Source organism: Callorhinus ursinus, unplaced genomic scaffold, assembly GCF_003265705.2.
Source record: "Callorhinus ursinus isolate GAN/ISIS: 27379988/994484 unplaced genomic scaffold, GSC_fseal_2.0 scaffold10, whole genome shotgun sequence".
NCBI classification, from domain to species: Eukaryota; Metazoa; Chordata; class Mammalia; order Carnivora; family Otariidae; genus Callorhinus; species Callorhinus ursinus.
In genome coordinates this window covers 58987795-59011416 of record NW_027397072.1, presented here as the reverse complement: position 1 = coordinate 59011416, position 23622 = coordinate 58987795, and the positions used below count along the sequence as shown (strand labels likewise).

At 35.5% G+C, this 23622-nt stretch overlaps 1 protein-coding gene across 4 annotated transcripts in view; it reads right to left on the bottom strand.

Annotated features, from left to right (window-relative positions):
• Positions 1 to 23622, bottom strand: part of WDPCP (WD repeat containing planar cell polarity effector) — a 447045-nt gene that overhangs the window by 52166 nt on the left and 371257 nt on the right. For 3 of the 4 annotated variants that reach the window (XM_073897650.1, XM_073897651.1, XM_073897652.1), the window contains exon 18: positions 22685 to 22847. In XM_073897650.1, coding sequence (XP_073753751.1) covers positions 22685 to 22847 — 163 coding nt within the window. Of the gene's footprint in view, positions 1 to 22680; positions 22848 to 23622 lie in introns of those variants that run through there. The other variant, XM_073897653.1, reaches the window with a different exon arrangement.

Genomic DNA, 23622 nt, shown 5'->3' with positions numbered 1-23622 from the left:
TCGTTCCCTGACTTGTTAATTTTAGCCATTCTGACGGGTGTGAGGTGGTATCTCATTGAGGTTTTGATTTGGATTTCCCTGATGCCGAGCGATGTTGAGCACTTTTTCATGTGCCTGTTGGCCATTTGGATGTCTTCTTGGGAAAAATGTCTGTTCACGTCTTCTGCCCATTTCTTGATTGGATTATTTGTTCTTTGGGTGTTGAGTTTGATAAGTTCTTTATAGATTTTGGATACTAGCCCTTTATCTGATATGTCATTTGCAAATATTTTCTCCCATTCTGTCGGTTGTCTTTTGGTTTTGTGGACTGTTTCTTTTGCTGTGCAAAAGCTTTTTATCTTGATGAAATCCCAATAGTTCATTTTTGCCCTGGCTTCCTGTGCCTTTGGTGATGTTTCTAGGAAGAAGTTGCTGCGGCTTTGAAGGATATTTGTTTTCCCAGTTTTGGCGATTATGAATAAAATGACTCTAACCATTGGGTCTTTTTTTTTTTTTTAATTCATTCTGATACTCTGTGTCCTTTGGTTGGGGCATTTAGTCCATTTACTTTCAGAATGCTTATTGATATATATGTGTTTAGTGCCATTTTATTAGTTGATTTGTTGGTGTTTCTGGAGATGTTCTCTGTTCCTTTCTAGTCTGTACTTTTGGTCTTTCTTTCCAAAGAGCCCCCTTTAATATTTCTTGCAGGGCTGGTTTAGTGGTCATGAATTCCTTTAGTTTTTGTTTGTCTGGGAAACCCTTTATCTCTCCTTGTATTCTGAATGAGAGCCTTGCTGGGTAAAGTATTCTTGGCTGCATATTTTTCCCATTCAGCACATTGAATATATCTTGCCACTCTCTTCTGACTTGCCAAGATTCTGTGGAAAGATCTGTAGTCAGTGCTATAATCCCATGTAAGTTAGGGATTTCTTTTGTCCTGCTGCTCTTAGGAATTTTTCTTTATCACTGTATTTTGCAAATTTAACTATATTATGTCTTGGTGTCCGCCTAGCCTCTGTTGATTTTGATGGGAGTTCTCTGTGCTTCCTGGACTTGATATCTGTTTCCTACCTCAGACTAGGGAAGTGTTGAGCTATTATTTCCTCAAATAAATTTTCTGCCCCCCTTTTCTCTCTCTTCTTGTTTTGGGACTCCTAATACCGTTGCTATTATGTTTGAAGAGTCATTGAATTCCCTAAGTCTGTTCTCATGATCCATAATTCTTCTTTCTCTGCTTTGCTCTATTTCCTCATTTTCCATTATTCTCTCTTCTATATCACTTGTTTCTCTGCTTCTTCCATCCTGGTGTTCATTACATCCAGTCTGTTTTGAATTTCAGTTACTGCATTTTTCATTTTTTATTTCTTAAAATTCTTTTATCTCTGTGGTAAGGGTCTCTTTGACATCTTTCATATTTTTCTCCAGGTCATTGAGTATCCTTATAATTGTTGCTTTAAATTCTTCATCAGGCATATTGCTTATGTCTCTTTCAGTTAGATCTCTGGCTGTGACCTTTTCTTGTTTCATTTGGGATGAATTCCTCCATCTTGGCAGTTTGTCTAAGTCTCTGTCTTCTTCTTTGTGTTAGAAAAGACTGTTATGTTTTCTGCTCCTCAGAGTAATGGCTTTATGAAGAATAGGTCATACAGTGTCCAGGGCCTGGTGCTTCAGGAAGGGTTTCTAGTGTGTGCTGCGTGCTCTCTGCTGCTGTGTTTTGGCTGCTCTATCCTTCAGGCCAGTGTTCTGCAGAGGCTCTCCTTGCCTGCAGTGGGCAGCATTTGGACCTTAGCCAGAGTGTGGCAAGTTTTAATGGGTTTGCTATGGTCTGCTTGTTAAATGAGACCTGATGCTACTTCCACTAGAACTGAAGCCTTGGAGAACTCTGGTCAGGAGACTTGGTGTATGCAGGGGTTTCTGCTGGTCTTCTGGGAAAGGGGCCCACTGCATGGGGATTAAGCCACATATCCCCAAGAGGGGCAGTACCAGCAGAGTGCAGGGGGGCAGGATTTGGTCTAAGAGGTAAGGTAGCCAGTGTTGGCACTGTGCTATTTACTGAAGCTGGTTTATGCTGAGGGGTGGGGGGAGGGAAGTGGTGCCAGCCAGCTCCTTTGTCCCTGGAGAGAGATCTGCATACTTGCTGCTCTCAGGGAAGCACTCCCAGAAGGGCAAACAATCTCCCCCCCTGTGCGTCACAGGTGTTTTTCAGATCACTGTTTTCACATTGTCTGTGTCCAGGTTGCTTGCCTGCCAGGAGCAGCACAGTGCACTTTGGGCTCTATCCCAGCCAAGCCTGATGACTTTTAAAACTCTAAACTTTAGGGATGTGGTGTGGGGGGGTTTGTGCTGGTCTTCTGGGGGAGAGTCTCCAGGTTTGACCAAGAAGGGCAGTTGTGCCAGAACATGGGGCATGGGACTTAGAGCAAGCAGGCTAGGCAGACAGTTCGTGGTGAGCCACCCTCAGCAAGTGGTTCTGTGGCTATGCCAAGGGGTGGGGATGAGAAAGAGCGCCCACCAGCTCTTTTGTCCCCAGAGAGGCATCTCTGCAAATGCCACCTTTCACAGATGCACTCCAAGAAGAACAAATGATCTCTCCTCTGTGGGGTGTAAGCATTCCCCACATCACCCTGTCTGCTCCCAGTGCTGCTTGCTTGCCTTCTCTCCAGGAGTAGGGCAGTGCCCTCAGGGTTCTATCCCAGCCAAGCCTACCAACATTTAAATCTCCAATCTTTGACCCCCACTGGTTGAAAAATAACTTAGGAGGTACAGATCTGTACCTCTGAAACAAATAATACATTATATGTTAAAAAAAAAAAAGAAGATAGCAGGAGGGGAAGAATGAAGGGGGGGATTGGAGGGGGAGACGAACCATGAGAGACAATGGACTCTGAAAAACAAACAGGGTTCTAGAGGGGAGGGGTGTGGGAGGATGGGTTAGCCTGGTGATGGGTATTAAAGAAGGCACGTTCTACATGGAGCATTGGGTATTATACGCAAACAATGAATCATGGAACACTACATCAAAAACTAATGATGTAATGTACGGCAATTAACATAACATAATAAAAAAAAGAAAAAAAACTCAGGAAGATCAGCCCCTCTCGTCTTCCCAGCCAATGGCTTTGGGGAGGTGTTCTCCTTGTGCATTCCCATGTGTTCCACCCTCTCCTTCTCTGCAACTTGGTCTCCCTCCTCTCTGCAGCAGCTGTGATCCATTTCTCCTCCAAACCACGTCTCTGTACCTCCTACCTTCCTCAATGTGGCCTCTTTTCTCCTAGTTGTACAGTTTGTTCTATCAGTAGTCAGGTTGATTTCTTGGGCATTCAGAATGATTTGTTAGTTATCTAGTTGTGTTCAAGGGACAAGATAAGCCTAGGGTCCTCTTGCTACAACACCATCTTAGCTCCCTCCTCTACAAAACATTTAAAGAAGAGTTAGTACCTATCCTCAAATTATTCCAGAAAACTGAAGAGGAATGAACCCTTCTGAACTCATTTTACAAGGCCAGCGAGTTAGTGCTTTCATTTTCTCTGAATAAATACCCTCAGAAATGAAATTGCTAGGTTATATAGTTCTCTTTTTAATTTTTCAAGGAACCTCCATACTCTTTTTCCATAGTGGCTGTGCCAGTTTACATTCCCACCAGCAGTGCACAAGGGTTCCCTTTTCTCCACATTTTCACAAACCTTGTTATTTCTTGTTTTTTTTTTAATTTTTTTAGATTTTTAAGAAAATTTTAGCCATTCTGACAAGCATAAGGTGACATCTCATTGTGGCTTTGATTTGCATTTCTCTCATGGCAAATGATGTTGAGCATCTTTTCATGTACCTGTTGGCCATCTGTATCTCATTGGAAAAATTTCTAGACTCTGTGCCCATTTTTCATATTTTTTGGTTTTTTGCTTTTCAGTTGTATGAATTCTTTATATATTTTTGATATTAACCCCTTATCAGATATATGGATTTACACGTATTTTCTCCCATTCAGTAGGTTGCCTTTATATTTTGTTGATGGTTTCCTTTTGCTTTGAAGAAGCTTTTTAGTTTGCTGTAGTCACACTTGTTTAGTTTTGTTTTTGTTGCCTTTGTTTTGGTGTCAGATCCAAAAAACATCATTGCCAAAACCAGTGTCAGGGAGCTTACTGCCTTTGTTTTCTTCTAGCTGTTTATGACTTCAGGTCTTACAGTTAAGTCTTTAATCCATTTTGAGTTAATTTTTGGAAGTGGTGTAAGATAGTGGACTGGTTTCATTCTTTTGTTTGTGATTTTCTAGCTTTTCCAGCATCATTTATCGAAGAGACCGTCCTTTCCCCATTATATGCATGGCTCCTTTGTTATGAATTAATTGACCCATGTGTATGAGTTTATTTCTGGGCTTTCTATTCCTTTCCATTCTGTGTGTCTTTTTATGACAAAACCATACCATTTTTATTGGATTGTGATTTTTTTAATTTATTTTTTTATTATGTTATGTTAATCACCATATATTACATCATTAGTTTTTGATGTAGTGTTCCATGATTCATTGTTTGCATATAACACCCAGTGCTCCATTCAGTACATGCCCTCTTTATTGTGATTTTTAAAAATGTATTCTGACAAGGTATTTTGATTAATCTGTGTGTTAAGATTATATTTAATGTTTGGATTTAAATCTATTTTTGTCACTTCTTCTCCCACAGTTTTTCTTTTGTTTTTTCTTTTGGGGTATTTTAACTTTTTTTTAGTATTCTATTTTAATTTATTGTGTTTTTTATTATTTATCGTTGTGTAGTCTTTTAAATGGCTGTTCTAGGGATACAATATGCATGCTTAACTTTTCTCAGTCTACTTAAAATTATTATTTTACCACTTCAAATGGAACATAGAATCCTTTATGCATGTGTGTTCCTTTACTGTTTATCTTCTGCACTTTTGTAGTTTTCTTCTATATTACTGTAGAATGCTATATTATTGAAATAATCTCACCAGTGTTATATATCTTTGCATTCAACTTTCAAACACTTTAATGAACTCAAGAGGAGAACAGTCTATTATATTTATCCAGGTATTTACCATTTCTGTTTCTTTTTCTTCATTCCTGATGTTCTCTTTTTTTCCTCTGGTATAATTTCCCTCTGTCTTCCTTTAGTAATTCTTTTAGAGCTGGTCTGTTGGAAACATATTCTCTCAATTTTTCTTCACCTGTATTTGAGAAGTTTTCAGCCATTCTTTCTTTCTCTATTTTTTTTCAGCATGGCACCCTTTTTCTTTTCTTTCTAGGACACTGATGTTATGAATATTAGACTTTGGCATTGTCTCAGAGGTCCCTGAGACTCTCTCCTAATTTTTTTTCAATATATATTTTTTCTCTTGTTGTTCATTGGATATTTTCTATTGATTTGTCTTCCAATTCACTGACTCTTTCCTTTTTCATCTCAATTCTATTATTGAAGCCATCAGTGAGCTTTAAAAAAATTTGGCGTTTATTTTTGAGTTCATTATTTGTTTTTTTCTGCTTTCTATTTGTTTTTGAGACTTTATTTTTCATTTGTTTAAATGGTTTTATGTTTGTTGGAGAATTTTTGTAAAGCTGCTTAAAGTTTTGTCAGATAATTCCAACATCTGTCATCTCAGTGTTGTCGTTTAATTGTTTTTTTGTTTGTTTGTTTGTTTGTTTGTTTCCAGGTGAGTGGAGTTTTTCCTGGTTCTTTATATGTCAAGTAATTTTGGATCCTGGACATTTTGAATATTGTATGACTTCCTTGTTAAAATCCCATGATAAATGTTGATATTTTTGTTGTAGCAGGCAACTGATCTTGTTAGGTTTAGGTTTCAAATTTCAATGCACCTCTGTGAGCTGTGGTTCCAATATCAGATAAGTTTTCAAAGTCTTTGCAATACTATTTAGATCCATATGTGCACTATCCATTTGTCAATCTATGACTTGGGTGATGTTTTATCTGTTAGTTTAGATCTCAAAGTCTTTTATATTGCTGGTTAAGATTAGATCCACACATGCATGGGCTTGGGGTGTGAACCTGGAGTTTATAAATAATTTAATGGGGTCACTTTCTTGAGGTCCTTCCTGTCTGTAATCTCCTTTGGTACCTTCTACTTCAGGAAGCAGTGGCTTCAGTCACTCCATACTGCCACACACCTCCTTGGCTGTAACTGCTTCCAGGCCCAAGTAGTGGCAAAATGAAGGAAAAAAATACTGGTAAATTCACCATAGCATGAGGTACTTCAGATTCTGGTCTTCTTTCTCACTCTGTCAGCCACTCTTTACTTTCTAGAGTCTTCAAATAGCTACTCTGTACATTCTTTGTAGGATTTTAGCTGTATTCAATAGGAGAGAAAGGAATAAATAGTGTGCTCATTCCATCTGGAACCAGAATCTGATCATCATGATTTTTAATGGCTTACATAATATTCTAATATTTGGATATACTATAATTTACTCAATTTCCCAAATACACATTTAAGATTATTCACTTTTATGATAACAATGTGATGTACATTTCTATGTATATATTACAAAAGTGAAATTTTAAGTCAAGATATTAAAAGCTTTTTGATTCAATTGCCAAAATTACTTTCTGGAAAGCTTAATTGGATTTCTAAAACTTGACCATCAAAAAGAATATTGACCACGTTAAAATAAAAACAAATGGAGGGGTACCTGGGTGGCTCATTCATCAGTTAAGTGTCTGACTCTTGATTTTGGCTCAGGTCATGATCTAAGGTCATGAGGTCAAGCCCCCAGTTGGGCTCTGTGCTCAGCGGGGATTCTGTTTCTCTTCCTTTCCCTCTCCCTCTGCCCCTCCCCATTAGTGTGTGCATGTGCGTGCTCTCTCTCAAAAATAAATAAATAGAATTGTTTCTCTAATTTCTCTTTCTACAGTTGCATTGTTAGTGTATAAGAAAGCAACTGATTTCTGTGCATTGATTTTGTATCCTGCCACATTACTGAATTGCTGTATGAGTTCTAGGAATTTGGGGGTGGAGTCTTTTGGGTTTTCCACATAAAGTATCATGTCATCTGCGAAAAGAGAGAGTTTGACTTCTTCTTTGCCAATTTGAATACCTTTTATTTCTTTTTGTTGTCTGTTCTTGCTAGGACTTCTAGTACTATGTTGAACTGGAGGAGATTATGCTAAGTGAAATAAGTCAAGCAGAGAAAGTCAATTATCATATGGTTTCACTTATTTGTGGAACATAAGGAATAGCATGGAGGACATTAGGAGAAGGAAGGGAAAAATGAAGGGGGGGAAATCAGAGGGAGAGATGAACCATGAGACACTATGGACTCTGAGAAACAAACAGGGTTTTAGAGGGGAGGGGGTACGGGGGAGGGGGGATTGGTTAGCCCGGTGATGGGTATTAAGGAGGGCATGTACTGCATGGAGCACTGGGTGTTATACGAAAACAATGGATTGTGGATCACCACATCAAAAACTAATGATGTATTGTATGGTGACTAACATAACATAATAAAATTTAAAAAATAAAATAAATAAATCTTTAAAAAAAACAAAATGGAGACCAGCCTTGAAAATTCTCCCAACAGGGAATTAATGGTTGATGGGGAACTTTCTATAGATCTTCCTTGACTTTTGATGGCGTTATATCCTGATAAACCCATTGTAAGTTTCAAATACTCAAAGTGGATGATGCATTTCATACCCTAACCTACCAAACATCATAGCTTAGCCTAACCTACCTTAAATATGTTCTGAACACTTATATTAGCCTATAGTTGGGTCAAATGATCTAACACAAAGCCCATTTTCTAATAAGGTGTTGAATATCTCATGTAGTTTATTGAATACTGTACTGAAAGTGAAAAACAGAATGGTTGTATGGGTACGGAATGGTGGTTAAGTGTGTCGGTTGATTACCCTCCTAATCATGTGGCAGATTGGGTGCTGTGGTTGGCTGCCACTGCCCAGCATCACAAGGGAGTAATGTACCACATATTGCTAGCCCAGGAAAAGATCAAAACTCAAAATTTGAAGTATGGTTTCTACTGAATGTATATCACTTTTGCACCCTGATAAAGTCAAAAAAAATCCCAAGTTTAACCATCCTAAGTCAGGGACCATCTGTAATGGAGAATTCCAGTTATTAATTTTAGCATCACTAAAAGACATTGTATACTTCATGTTGTGATGTAATAAAGAACACACAGTATCCTTTGTTATTTTTTGTGATTTGGAACACAAAGCAACCATTTCTCTAGATTTGTTTATAGGAACATATATAAGAAAAGCAAAATAATTATAATTTCTAATTATAGGGGATTTACAGATGATATATATTCTTTTCCCTTATTCCAGACATGCAGTTTGTCTCTGGGAAGGGATATGCAAAGCTTGGTGTATCTAGAATTATAGGTAAGGGACAAATAGCTTGGTCTATAAGGAAAAGGTATTACATGGTGCTGTCAGGGTGTTTCAGGCCCCATTGAGAGGATTTTCCTGGAGATCTGCCATATCTTCAGAATGCAGTTCAGGACCTCTGTCCACCTGTTTTCAGTTGTACATGAAATAGCAAAACCAAAGCATCTTTTGTTACAGTTTTTTCCTGTATATTAAGTGGCATCATCTTAGGTTATTTTCTGCTTTTGTAATTCTCTCCTTGAAAGCTTCAGTTTCCTAACTTTTTTCATTTCTCTTTGTTGTCAGAGGAAAGGTATGTGAACCTAGATTCAGCAAATATGGCAGAGAGATAAAAGATAGACCCAAAGAAATAGTGAAGAACAGTAAAGGCACATAGATATTTCTGCTTTGTCCTCAATGGCATACATTTCATTATTTTGAAACCATACATTTAAATATTTTAATATAGCTGCTTGAGGTCCATATCCAAGGATACTACTTTCAGGAAACAATAAATGTATAAATAAAGGCTCCTTAAAGTGAGTCTGTTTCTTTCCTTCCTTTCTTCCTTCCGTCCTTCCTTCCTTCCTTCCTTCCTTCCTTCCTTCCTTCCTTCCTTTCCTAGAGCAAGTCAGTTGAGGGAGGGGCAGAGAGAGAGAGGGAAACCAGCAGATTCCCCACTGAGCGGGGAGCCCATTATGGGCTCCATCCCAGGATCCCAAGACCATGACCTGAGCCAAAACTAAGAACCAGATGCTTAACTGACTGAGCCATCGAGGCGCCCCAAAGTGAGTCCCTTTAAACTGGAATTGAAAATCACCATAGGGGCAGCTGGGTGGCACAGTTGGTTAAGCATGGGACTGTTGGTTTTGGCTCAAGTCGTGATCTCAGGGCTGTGAGATCAAGCCCCACGAGGGGCTCTGCACTCAGCCAGGAGTCTGCTTCCCCCCTCCCTCTCCCTCTACCCCTCCCTGCCAAGCTTTGTCTCTCTCTCTCTCTCTCAAGTAAATAAATAAATCTTTAAATAAAAAATGTTAAAAGAAAATCACTGTAATAGTAACAATACAATTAATACAATATAATTAACTAAAAACAATACAGTTAACTAAAAAATAAAAGGTAAAAACAGAAAAGCTTATATTAATAAAAGGTAGGTTATAATTTCAACTCTGCACAAATTCTTAGAAGGAGCAAAGAGTAAATCAATTAGGTGGGTGGGGAGTGGTCCTAGTTTTTCTGACTAGATTCTCTAGAAGTGTTATATGGCATCTTTAACTTCACATTTGACTTTCACAACACACATCATCATAAAGAGGGCCACTTTTTCAAGAAATACTTAAGGACTTCATCTTTCTGTGGCTTCTATTATAAACTCATTTTCTTTTGGAATTCTTTTAATTTCATTATCCTTGTGGAATTTCTCTTTTTCACTTAATCGGTCTAAATGCCATTTCCTCATTTATCAATGGTTTTTGCATGAGATCTGAACATTTCCCCAACATCCCTTTCACTGAGCTCATGAAATATTCTTTCGTGCAAGATTTTTAGTTGTTTCTTAATGTCTTTGTATTACTATGTTAGGTGTTTGCATAGCTGACAATCTGTGAAAGCACTGATGACCTAGCACATAATAGGTGGAATTAAATGATTATACTCACTGTGGAGGGATATTTGAGTGGGGACTGAGGTTATAAGTAGTTAGCTCATTCTTAACTATTTCACATTATGAAGACTGTTGTTGTTCTATATAAACTCATATAACTATAGGGTTTCAGAATGAATACTAGGTAATAAGGACCCCCCCCAAGCTGAAATGTTATATTTTGAATGCAGAGTTATGAAGTTGGAATGCTCTGAGCTTCGTGGAAGAAACGTACTATGTAGGAAGTACGGTGAAGTCCACTAATAAAAGTTAAGGGTTTCAAAATATATAATACTAATAAGGCTTTGTACATGAAATTATACTTTTATGTTTTTCATTTCACTTAGCTAATAAAAAGAATACATTCCAAACCAAAACACTAACCCTTAAAATACATAAATTTTGGAGCTTTGGATTTTCAAGGTATTTGCTTTTCTAGTTTTAGTACTGGAGAACTACGATTCTATAATAGAGCCATGAATCTGTAAAGCACCTCATTCCCTCTTAGCTTTTCTTGAGACACATTAAAGCCACAATAAAATGAAACTTCTCTTTCACAATAAGCTTTTAGTGGGTCAGAAAATGAAAATAAGAAAATTCATTGGAGACCAGATTAGGCTGGAGAGAAAATGGAAATATTCTTTTTTTGTTCTCCAGCTGTCATTATATATCTTCCTCACATTATCTTGATGAGCTTTCTTAAACATAGCTAGAGATTCAGTGAAAACCTGTAAATATCTTTTGGTTGTCAAAATGCCAATACCCTTTAATCTTTATGTTTTAAAAGAGCTTAAGACTGACGGTTTTCTTTGGAAAAATGTTTAAAATTGGCCAGTTTTAGTCATATGCTGGGACTTAGAAAAAGGTGTCTGTACTTGTTTTATGTTTGCTGCCTATAAAACCAAAAACTATCTTGGGGATAATTTGAACTTAATTAGTCCTATGTAATATACATTAAGTTACCTTAATAGCCGCACATTGGAAATGCTCAGTATATTCTACATTTATTTCAGTTTAAGATGCAGAAATGGACTTCCTAGACATATGCCATATGTTCTCTTCTTATGCCAAGTTAACAAGAATTAAAAGACTGAGATGAATAAACAAGGTCAACTTAAGCTGAGCCAAATTAGACAACAGAATAATTGTCAGATTTTCTGTTGGCAGGGACAGTTTGTTTTGAGCCAATCTTCATGAATTATAGGCTGTAAATTTTTTTTTTTCTGGTAAGTCTACCGCCAGGCATTCTGTTGACAATTTTCTTTGTTTTGTAAACACTGAAAATTTTCATCAGTTATATTGTTTATAGGCACACATAAGGATTATGGATAGATAGGGGTTTTTGTTTGTTTGTTCTAAATTAAAGGAAATTTGCTTAGATACAAATCAAATAAAACCAAGCCAAAATGTAGTAACTTTTAACAGGATAGTATTTAATTTGGAGTTTCTTAGGCATGAATTCAGATATAGTAAATAGCAGGAAACTAATATTACAATTAATTTATGACAGTAAGTATAAAAGTAGATACATTTGTTACAAATACAAGGTTTGATTGCTCTACAGTAAAGAATCTTAGACCTTGAAGGGGCTATTCTAATACAAATGGGAAAATTGAAGCAACCAGAGAAATGGAATGATTTTAAACATAATAACTAGTTTAGAGCAGTACCAAATCTAAAGATAAATATTTAGTCCTAGGATCATTTATCAGTGCCCTCTCACTCTGCCCTTTTTCTTTCTAAACTGCTTTCTCTTTGAGTTGTTTAACTTTTTCAAACTACCATGTCAACAATATGAAAAACTAACCATTTGAATAATGTTTATCTTAGCCACATCAAAAATATGAAAACCAACTATTTGAATAATAGTGGCAGTGACATATAAAGTATAAAATCTCAGTCAAATCACATAATGGTGATTTTTAAAAACACTCACTTATACCCTAGATGTAGTAATTGCTATTACTGTGCAAATGCCTGATTATTTGGGGGTATCTAAAGTGTCTATTTAACACACTTATTACCAGCTTTATATTCTTATAGCCTGTATATTCTTGTATTACAAAAATAATTATTTTGCTTATTCAGTAAATATTTATTAAGCATCTGTTACATGCCAGGCACTTTTCTACATCCTGGAGGATCCAGCAGTGGGGGAAAAAAAAAAAGACAAACCTCTACCCTCATACGGTTTATATTCAAGTAACTTTGTTTATAAACTCAAGCACAGTAGTCTATTCAAAACCAGTTTTCAGTTGGCTTCTGAATTATATTTAGTTCAAGTTAATTCAGTTTATTTCACCATAAGCTACCCAGAGATTAAAATTTTATTCAGTCATATAAGCATATGAAGAATGTAAATAATGAATGGGAGGGAAGGATTTAAAATTAAGAGGCTATTTTATAAAGTAGGCTAATATTTTATGGTTCATTCATTCATTCATGGATGAGATATTTGTTGAATGCTCACTCTGTGACTGGTACTGGGTTAGATGCTGTGGATACAACAGTGAGCAAAAGTAGATACACCCTTAACCCCTGGTGAGTGGGCCCATGCTGCCATTCTATTCACTCTGCTTCTCTCTCTTTTAGAGCCTGAGACATTACTGAACTCCTCTAGACAAAAACTTTTAAGTATCTTGGGGTAGCTAAACTTCCCCAATGCAGTTCTGGTATTCAAATTTAGCCCTGAGCCCTAGCATTCAGATGGTGAAGTGTGAAAACAGACCGCACATCAAATTTCCACTGATATCAAAGCAGCTTTCCCTATCAAGTCAGCCCAGTCATTCAAAATGATCTGTTAAAGATGCAGAACACATCCTAACACTTTGTATTAATTCCTCCTTGCTGCCATAACCAATAGCCACAAATTTAGTGACTTAAACAGGGTGCATTCCTTTCTGGAAGTTCTAGAGAATAATCTACTTTCTCACCTTTTTGAGCTTCTACAGGCCACTCTGCATTCCTTGGCTCATGGCTCCTTTCCTCCAAAGCTAGCAGTGGTAGGTTGAGTCCATCTCACCATGAGTTACTGGACACTGATTCTTCTGCCTCTCTCTACCACATTTAAGGACCTCTTTCACATTTAAGGATTACATTAGGCCCATCTAGATAATCCATCTGTTTTAAAGTCAGATGATTAGCAGCCTTAATTCCACTTGCTACCTTAATTCCCCTTTGCCACGTAATATAACATATCTACAGAATCTTGGGATTAGGATGTGGACATCTTTGGGAGGCCATTATTCTGCACACCATACACTCTAATATCCTTTATTGTCTTCTCACTGCAATTAAAACAAAGATCCTACACACTGACATGGCCTACAGGCCCTAATAATTTATTATCTTCCATGCCCCGTTTATAGTTTAGCTGTATTGGCTCTCTGTTACTCAAACCTCCCAAACTTATTTCTACCCTAGGGCCTTTGCATGTGCTGTTACCCCTCCCTAGAATCTACTGGCAATATACCACATCTTCACATAGATGACTCCTTGTCTTTCAGCCCTTAACTCAAATAGTGCCTTCTCTAATCACCAATTCTTTGTATTTTTTCCTAGTACTTACCATTAACTGAATGACCTTAGTTATGTATTTTTGCTTGTTTCTTATCTGTATCATTCCTCCTCCTCCCCCCACCCCCCATTTGAGAACTTGAAGAGTGCAGTAGGCCTTGCAGTGTGCTAACTACACACCAGGCATTGTGCTAGGGCTTAAAGAAATGATCCTAGGACTAAATATTTACGTTTAGATTTGGTACTGCTCTAAACTAGTTATTATATTTAAAATCATTTAAATATAGCTTAAAGATCATTCTTAGAAATGATCTAAGAATCATGATGGTTTTTGCCTTCATGGAGTTTATAGGTTAATGAAGCAGATAGTAATCTAATAATCACATAAAAATAAAATTACAAGTGTGACAGTGTTACAAAGCTTTATAGTTAGGGTGTTTTAGTATCTGATAGGACTAGCTCCTCTCTCATAGTTTCTTCTTTATTTTGTTTTTCTTTTTTTTTATGTTAACCTTAATAGCACTTTGTCTAACTCAATAAAAAAGTATGTTGGTCTTTTTATTGGGATTACATTAAATTTAGTTAATTTATTATTTATTATTTTTAAAAAAGATTTTATTTATTTGACAGAGAGACACAGCAAGAGAGGGAACACAAGCAGGGGGAGTGGGAGAGGTAGAAGGCTTCCCACCAAGCAGGGAGCCCAATGCGGGACTCGATCCCAGGACCCCGGGATCATGACCCAAGCGGAAGGCAGACGCTTAATGACTGAGCCATCCAGGTGCCTCTAAATTTAGTTAATTTAATAATTTAACATAATACATTAATTTAGAGAGAACTGACATCTTTATGATGTTGAGTCATCCTATTCAAGAAGAGAGGATATCTTCTCATTTGCTCAAGGCCATTTTTGTGTATATCAGTGTTTTAAAATTTCCATCATGTGAATTTTGCATATTTGTTGTTCAGTTTATTCCTCAGTATTTAATCTTTGTTGATAACATAAATGGAGTTTTCCTCTACCATTATATCCTCTAACTCATTTGTGTATGTGAAGGCTATTGGTTCTTGTACATTAATTTTACTTCTTTCTACCTTATTATTTTTGAAATATTTGATTATGTTTTATCATTGATTCCCTAGGGCTCTTCTGTTATATTGTCATATCATTGCAAATGAAGATACTTTTATTTCCTTACCAATTTTTATTCTCTAGTTCAAGGATTGGCAAAAATTTTCTGCAAAGTACCAGATAATAAATTTTTAGGCTTTGAGGATCATACAGTCTCAACTACTATAGATGATAAATAAACAAATGGGTATGGTTGTATTCTAATAAAACTTTATTTATAAGAATAGTCAGCAGGTTTGGATTTGGCCAGTGGGCCATAGTTTGCCCCTTTGATCTGGTTGATTGATCTAATTGTAATGGCTAATAACTCTAGTACAGTGTTGAATAGTAGCAGAGATAGTGGGTATTCTTGCCTTGTTTCTGATCTTAGCAGAAATGCCCTTAGTGATTCCCCATTAAATAAGATACCAGCATTAGGACCAAGTTATATATATATACATATATATGTATATATACATATATTCTTATGTTATAATATATCCCTCAATTTCTATTTTCTTGAGTATTTTTATCAGGGTTGTGTTTTGTCAAAGGCTTTTTCAGCATCTGTAGAAATAATCATGATTTTTATTAACCATAGATCTATTAGTATGCTGTATGATCTTAATGCATCTCAATGGATTTGGTAACATTGAACCAACCTTGTAACATCAGGATAGATTTAGGGGTTGAATTTTGTTTGGTAATATTTAATATTTTTACATTGATATTCATGAGTGATATTCATTTGTAGTCATCTTTTTTTTGTACTGTAGAAGTTTTTCTTTAATTTTAATGTATTGGAACAGTTTGTAGAGCAATTAAAATATCTGTTCTTTGAACAAGGGTTGGAGGTAGAATTCTCTAATCAAAACACCTGGGCCTTTTTAATAGGGTACTTCCTTAAGAATTTTGTGTATTTCTTTCATGGAAATTGGTCTGCTTCAGATTTCTAAATCTAATGGTGGTTACTTTTGGCAATTTGTATTTACCTAGGAAATTTTCTTCTGCTTTTAAATGTATTTGCATAGAAATCTACAAAGTGGTCTCTTATGATTAAAAAAAAATCTGTTACAATGGTTAATTCCTCCCTCTCTGTGCCACTTCTTATTTTGTATATTTATGCTTTCTCTCCTTGGTCTATTTTCTTTTTTTCAAAAACATCTAGATTTAATCAGATCTATAATTTTTGATTTTGTTTTTAAACTTCTACCTTAGGGGTCAGTAAACTATGGCCTGTCAGCTAGTCACCTGTTTATATAAATAAAGTTTTACTGGATCACAGCCATGTTCATTCATTTTATGTATTATTACAAACAGCTGCTTTTGTGCTGCAACAAGAGTTGAGTAATTGCAGGAGAGAACATATGGCCCACAAGCCTAAAATATTTACTCTCTACACGTTTAGAATTTCCCAACCTCCACTCTGCCTCATTAATTTTTGCTTTTATCTTTATTATTTCCTTTCCTTTTACTTATTTTGGTTTAGTTTCTTGTTATTTTTTTCAGATTTTTGAGTGGGAATTAATTTATTTTGTTTTTTCATTTTCTCTGATTGAAGTGTTTAGTGCTAGTACTTTTTTCTAATTATTGCTTTCAATACATTCCATAGATTGTGATATGCAGTGTTTCATTATAATAATTTTTTTAAGAATTCGTGCTGTTTTCTTCTTTCACACAGGAGTTAATAGAAGGCTTTAAAATTTCTAGGAGGATGGTCCTTTTGTTTCTCGTTAAACATTTCTAGTTGTATTGCATTGTGATCACAGAGTATTTCTAATAGTTCTTTCTTATGGAACTTAGTGATATCCTTTTGGCACCTAACATATGATCATTTTTTGGTGAATATTTGGGGAAAAAATCTATTTTCCATTATCAGAGTGTAGAATTTGATAAATATCCATAATATTATATTACTCATTATGTTGTTTAGGTATTCTTTCTCCTTATTTTTTGCCTAATCTATTTTGTAGTAAGAATAATGAGTTAAAGTCTCCTGTTATTAGTGTCTATGTCTCCTTGCATTTCTTATAGATGTAACTTCATAGAGGTGGTTTCTTTGTTAGTTGGTGCTTACATACTGGTTGTATCTTTGTTGTGAAATTTGGATGTTAGTATTTCTTTGTCAATATTTAATACTTGGGGGCTTTAATTCTGTTCTTTCTATAACCAGGAGTTCTTTTGGTTTCTTATTTTCATTTGCCTAGGATATCTTTTCCCATCTCTTCATTTTTAGTTCTTCTAGATCAATTTATTTTATTTTGTTTTTTTATTTGACAGAGAAAGACAGCAAGAGAGGGAACACAAGCAGGGGGAGTGGGAGAGGGAGAAGCAGGCTTCTCGCCAAGTCAGGAAGCCCAATGTGGGCTCGATCCCAGGAACCTGGGATCATGACCTTAGCCGAAGGCAGATGCTTAACAACTGAGCCACACAGGCGCCCCTAGATCAATTTATTTTAGATATATCTCTTTAAAGATGGATTTATTTTAGCACAAGTTGGGGGAGGGGCAGAGGGAGGGAATCTTCTAGCAGACTCCCTGCTGAATGTGGAACCTGAAGCAGGGCTCAGTCTCACAACCCATGAGATCATGATCTGAGTAAACCAAAGTTGGATGCTCAACCAACTGAGCCACCCAGGTGCCCTCCTAGATGTCTCTTGTATACAGAATATAGCTGGATCTTGGTTTGTGGGCATACTGAAAATCTTTTTCTCTTAATAGAGGAGTTAAGTCTATTTATATTAATTGATACGACTGATATACTTGATCTCTCTTTGAATATTTTATAATTATGTGAATTTTGTAATATTTGCTTACATTTCTTAAGTGGGTGTGATTCTTATATTTCTTAAGTGGGTGTATTTTTTGGGAAAGTTTGTATTTAGTTTTAGTGGTTACCTTTGTACTGATGTTTTTTCTAATGCCCTTAGTCTCTTCTTAGTTAACCTTTCATTATCTGATGTATCAATGTTTATTGTTGTCTTTTAACTCCTACCTATGTCTATACAACAATCAGAGTTTATTCTACTTTTCTCTTTCACTCTTTGTTCCCCTCCCATTTTTTCAGTTGTATCATTTCTATTTAAGAGTCTTCCACATTCATCTCTCCACTCTCCTGTTTTGGTCTTTTTTTTTTTTTTTTTTTTAGGATTTATTTATTTGTTTGAGAAAGAGAGAGCATGTGTAGATGTATGCGTAAGTAGTGGGAGGGGGAGAGAGAAAATCCTTAAGCAGACTCCATACCCACTGCAGAGCCCATGGCAGGGCTTGATCCCAGGACCCTGAGGTTATGACCTAAGCCAAAACCAAAAGTCTGTAGCTCAATTGACTGAGCCACCCAGGCGCCCCTTGTTTTGGTCTTCTGTCTACATTTATATGTATTAAAATGTTCGGAATTAGTTCTTTTGCTGAAGTTTTTCCAGTTATCTCATGGTTGGATGAAGCTCTTCCTTTAGTATGTTCCTCAAGAAGGGTTCATGAAAACTATTTTTCTTTAGCCTTGATACTTGAAAGAGAGCTTGGATAGCTATAAAATCATTAGTTTACACTTCTTTTCACTGAGTTTTTAAAAATCGCTGCTCTACTTTTGTCTTACCTTGTATTTAATTTTTGAAAAGGGTGATGCTTGTTTAATTCTTCTGCATTTGCAAGTTATTTGATCTTTCTACCAGGAGGCCTTTGCAGATTTTTAAAACTAATCTTTGAAATCTAAGAGTTTTGTTAAGATATGTCTTCGAACTGATTTTTATAATAATTTTTCTCAGGCACTTGGTATATATAATCTTTTTTTTTAAGATTTTATTTATTTGAAAGAGAGAGAGCATGAGTGGGAGGGAAAGCGGAGGGAGAGGGAGAAGCAGACTCCCTGCTGAGCAGGGAGCCTGATGTGGGGCTCAATCCCAGGACCCTGGAATCATGACCTGAGCTGAAGTCTCAACAGCCACCACCCAGGTGCATCTTGGTATAATCTTTTGATATGTAAACCAAAATCTTTAAAAAAAATTTATTTCTGAAACATTTCTCTGGATTATAGTTTTAAATATTAATTCTGTTTCCAATGAATCAAATTGTACAAATGCTCTTCTTTGCCTTATTTCTTTTTCCATTACTTTCTCCCTTGTCTTTTTTTTTCTTTATCTCCTTTTCATTGTCTTGTTTTCTGCCATTTTCAGTGCCTTTTATTAAATTTCAATTTGAATTTATTCCCATTTGGGTGCCTTGTAATATTTCATTTTTAAGATATTTTTCTTTCTTTTCTTTCTTGAATGCAATGAACTTCCTCCTTTCCTACTCCCAGCTCTTCCTCTTAGTTTTTGTCCTTCTAATTCAGAGTGGGTTTCCATGTACCCAGCTGCTTGTTTGAATATATTTAATTTTGCATGGAGTGTTGTAGTTCTCTTCTATTTCATAGTTGTTTTGGGGGGGTGAGAATTTTTCTCAATTGGTATGTGTTGGTTTCATTTTCTGTTTCTTTGAAGTAACTGTATAGAACTGTTCATCTATTTCCTGTTTATTTTTGTGGTATTGGAATGTATTTTGGGAGATTCTCGTTCATGGAGCCCTCAGTATAGCTAAGTCTGGCACTTGTTTGTGTAAAAGTAGATATAGAGACCAATGGAACAGAATGCCAAATCCAGAAATAAATCTTTACACCTATGTTCAACTGATTTTTGACAAACGTATAAAGGCAACTGGATTTTCATGTACAAAATAATGAACTTAAACAATTTATATCACATCATATATAAAAATGAACTCAAAATGGACTTGAGTGTAAAAGCTAAAGCTATAACATTTCCATAAGAAAACATAAGAGAAAATTTTGTGATTTTAAGTTAGAAAAAAATTCTTCTATACAAAACAAAAGCATAATCAATAAAAGAAACCATAACTACATTGGGTTTTACCAAAATTTGAAACTTTTGCACTTCAAAAGACACGATTAGGGAAATGAAAGGGCACGCCACAGACTGAGAGAAAATATTTGCAAATCATATATCTGATTACAATTAAGAATATGTAAAGAGGTCTTATAATTCAATAATAAGAGAACTTATTTGAAAATGGACAAAGTTTTGAATAGATATTTCACCAAAGAAGATATACTAATGGCTAATAATCACATAAAAATGCTCAACATCGTTAGTCATTAGGGAAATGCAAATTAAAATCATAATGAGATACTACTTTATACCCAGTAGAATGATTATAATCAAAAAGACTGACAATACCAACCACAGGTGAGGATATAGAGAAACTGGAACCCTTTTACATTGCTGATGGGTATTTAAAATGTTATAGTCACTTTGGAAAAACAATTTGGTAATTTCTAAAAACTAACAAGATAAATATAAACTTAAAATATGATCCAGCAATTCCACTCCTAGATATCTACCCATGGGAAATGAAAACATGTCCCCTTGAAGACTTATATATGAATATTTATAACAACATTATTCATAATAGCCCAAATCTGGAAGTAATTAAAAATATCCAGCAGCTGGTGAGTAGATAAACAAAATGTGGTATATTCATACAATGGAATACTATTCAGAAATGAAAAAGGAATAAACTACATGCTACAACATGTATGAACCTCAGAAACCATAATGCTAAGTGAAAGAAGCCTGACACAAAAGACAACATATTGTATGAATTCATTTATATGAAGTTTCCAGACTATATGATTTCATTTATATGAAGTTCCTGTAGAGGCAGAAAGTGACCAGTGACTGGCTCAGGCTGGAGGTAGGAGTGGGAATGCACTGTAAGTTGGCACAAGGGAACTTTGTGGCAATGGAAATGTTCTAAAACGACTCTGGTGGTAGTTGCATAATTTTATAAATTGCATAATTTTATAAATTTAGCAAACATTGAATTGTATACTTACAGGGGGCAAATTTTATGGTGCATGTAAATTATACCCCAGTAAAATCATTTTTAAAACAGTAAATAAAGAAGTAGGACTTCCAGATAGTTGAAGACAATACTGGCTGCCTTCCTTTGCACTTCCCAGTACTTCCTCTATAAATGATATAGAACATAATAAAAGAAGAAAAGAAACTACACGAAAGCCCCACCTTCAGCATGACTTGACAGAGAACTTCCAGACAATTGTAAATAAAATGGAAAAAATGCCAAATCTCAGGGCATGATCTCCACATCCTGGTGTTCTTGTAGATTAGAGCATGAACTACACCATGCAGTGTGAAGGGGTAGTTTTTTAAATGCACAGCTTCTGTGGTGGGGAGATGGGTGGGTGAAAAAAGGCAAAAAGGGAGAGGCACCTTCTGACAGTTGGGTATGAAGGAAGAAAGAAGCAAAAGGGGAAAATTTAGGGCCCCACAAGATAAAAGGGAGCCAAAAAATAAGAGGTCATACAACTCCATCAGGAATGTGTAGAGAGCTTAATTAGACCTCTCTGATTCTTATTCCAGATCTTCCTGTTAAAAATTTTTTGGCTAGTCTCCCGTTCTGTCACTTGACTTAAGCAGGCTAGTAGAGCTGTGGCTTTCCCTGTTCATTTCCTATCAAATTTGTTACTTTTACTGACAGTTTGCTGTTTTATTGATAATGCTGCTGGGCAGGGTTTTTCCACTCTAAGCTCCAAATCAAGTCAGCTGTTGTTTTTCACAGCTGTCCTACCCTAGTAGAACTACAAGGCTGAACTAGCTTGGGGGTCAAGAAAGGAAGGATGGGAGCAGCCCCAGAACATCAGATTTCCCCTTTATTACTAGAAGTTCAGCATTTTTTCATGAATAATGCTTATCAAACTCTTGTTTGCTCCTATTTGATTTCCAGAGTTCTGAAATGGTAATTTTTGTCCAGTTTTATCATTGTTTCCTGGGGAGAAGATTTACTTACCTCTAAACTCTGCCATACCTGGAAATTCTGCTCCTTTATTTAGTATTAATTAAACTATGTAGTTTGAGGCATTTTCCTCAAGGATATTATGAGTGTATATATGTATAATATGAAATATATGGCCTATATTTCATATGATATATATAAAAAATACGGCCTCTTCACAATTATTGTATATAAGTTGGGATCCTCAGGAGCAGGTGTGTAAACTGCAGAATGGGGGCCAAATCCTGCCCACTGCCTGTTTTTGTAAATAAAGTTTTATTGTAACACAGCCACTCTCATTTATTAATGTATTGTCTGTGGCTGCTTTCATACTACAATGGCAGAGTTGAGTGTTGTGATAGAGTCTGTATGATCCACAAAGCCTAATATCTGGTGCTTTACATAAAACATTTGTTGACCTTTGCTTCAGAGCAAATTAAATGGTGACTAACGTAATTACCATTACAAATAATATTATTTTGTCTCATTTTTTTTCACATTTATCCTGTTTATTTTCTCAATAACCCATATAATCAGCTGGATAGTTATGAAATTATCATTTATCAGATTTCAGAAACTAATGGCAAAGTTGCATAAGTACGATCATATGAGTTACAAACTAAATATACTAAACATACTAACTATACTAAAAATTAATATTTTAATTTAATAATCTAACAATTCTAAAATTTAACAACAGAATAAAAATAGAATTCGATATGTTATAGTAATTTCATGTTCATCTTGGCCTGGAATAACATTCATTCTAACAGTATTCTGTTTACATTGAATTCTTCCTCCATCATACCTGCTCTCGCATGACCAAACTACTGCAAAGTCATCGCCATGAGAAAATGCACATTTTTTTCTTTGACATTTTGAAATATTCTTTTTTTTTTTTTTTTAATTTTTTTATTGTTATGTTAATCACCATATATTACATCATTAGTTTTTGATGCAGTGTTCCATGATTCATTGTTTGTTCATAACACCCAGTGCACCATGCAAAACGTGCCCTCCTCAATACCCATCACCAGGCTAACCCATCCCCCCACCCCCCTACCCTCTAGAACCCTCAGTTTGTTTTTCAGAGTCCATCATCTCTCATGGTTCGTCAGACATTTTGAAATATTCTTGCTTAACTATTAGTTTGGATTTCAACAGGGTATATTTAAATTGTTTAATACTAAACACTGTGGAGCACTTTTCTCAATTCAACATATCTTACCTATTAGAAGAGACATTCAGTGTTCTTTGTTGAATAATATGTTTATGGATTGAACAAAAGGGAGGGAGGTTATCTGTAAATATGTCTTCTCCTTGAGGAACTAAAGATAGGCCAACAAAAGCTTCATTTAGCATATCTCCTCTGTCGAAAGGCCCCAGGAGTTCTGTTAAAAAATGATCAACATATGAGTCAAAATCCAGTAAGATTTCTGCTAGCTCCTTTATGATTACAGGAAAACTTCCGCATATCCCAATGAAACTTTTTAAAAATTTGTTAACTATATAGTATAAAACTTATAGTCCTACTCCCTATATGACTTCTCTTCTTCTGACACTTAGCTCAACCAGGGGAATTTGATAACTGAATAAATGTTTTCAAGTTCACATTTGATAATTGAATGAATTAATGTTTTCAAATTCACATTTTAAAAATTCATTTATAAGTTCCCCATTCATAGTGTTTTTAACCAGCATTTTATTAATCAAATATTTTTTGTTGTTGTTAACTACTGGAATACTTTATTATATTGGAAAATAGAAGTGAATTATTTTACATCCCACATATAGAACACAGTTTGAAAGCAAAAAAGGAAAGTATCTTTTATAGGAATGTATCTTTTCCAATATTTACTCATCTTAATGTGTATAGAGAGTTTGCTGTTCCCATGTCATACAGATGTACAGAGCAAACTTTAAAATTGGCAGCTTAGGGCATTGTTTAGAAAAATTGTGAAACATGTTGAAGTTGTGAAAAATATATCTGAAAAAACAAACTTTATTAAAGGCTAAAAGCTCTTAGGACCACACTATGTGTGTGTATTTTTTTTTTTTTACCATGTTAACCATTTTCTAAGCGTGCAGTTCAGTAGTAGTAAGTATATTCATCTTATTGTGCAATAGATCTCCAAAATTTTTTTCTGCTTGTAAAATTGACACTGT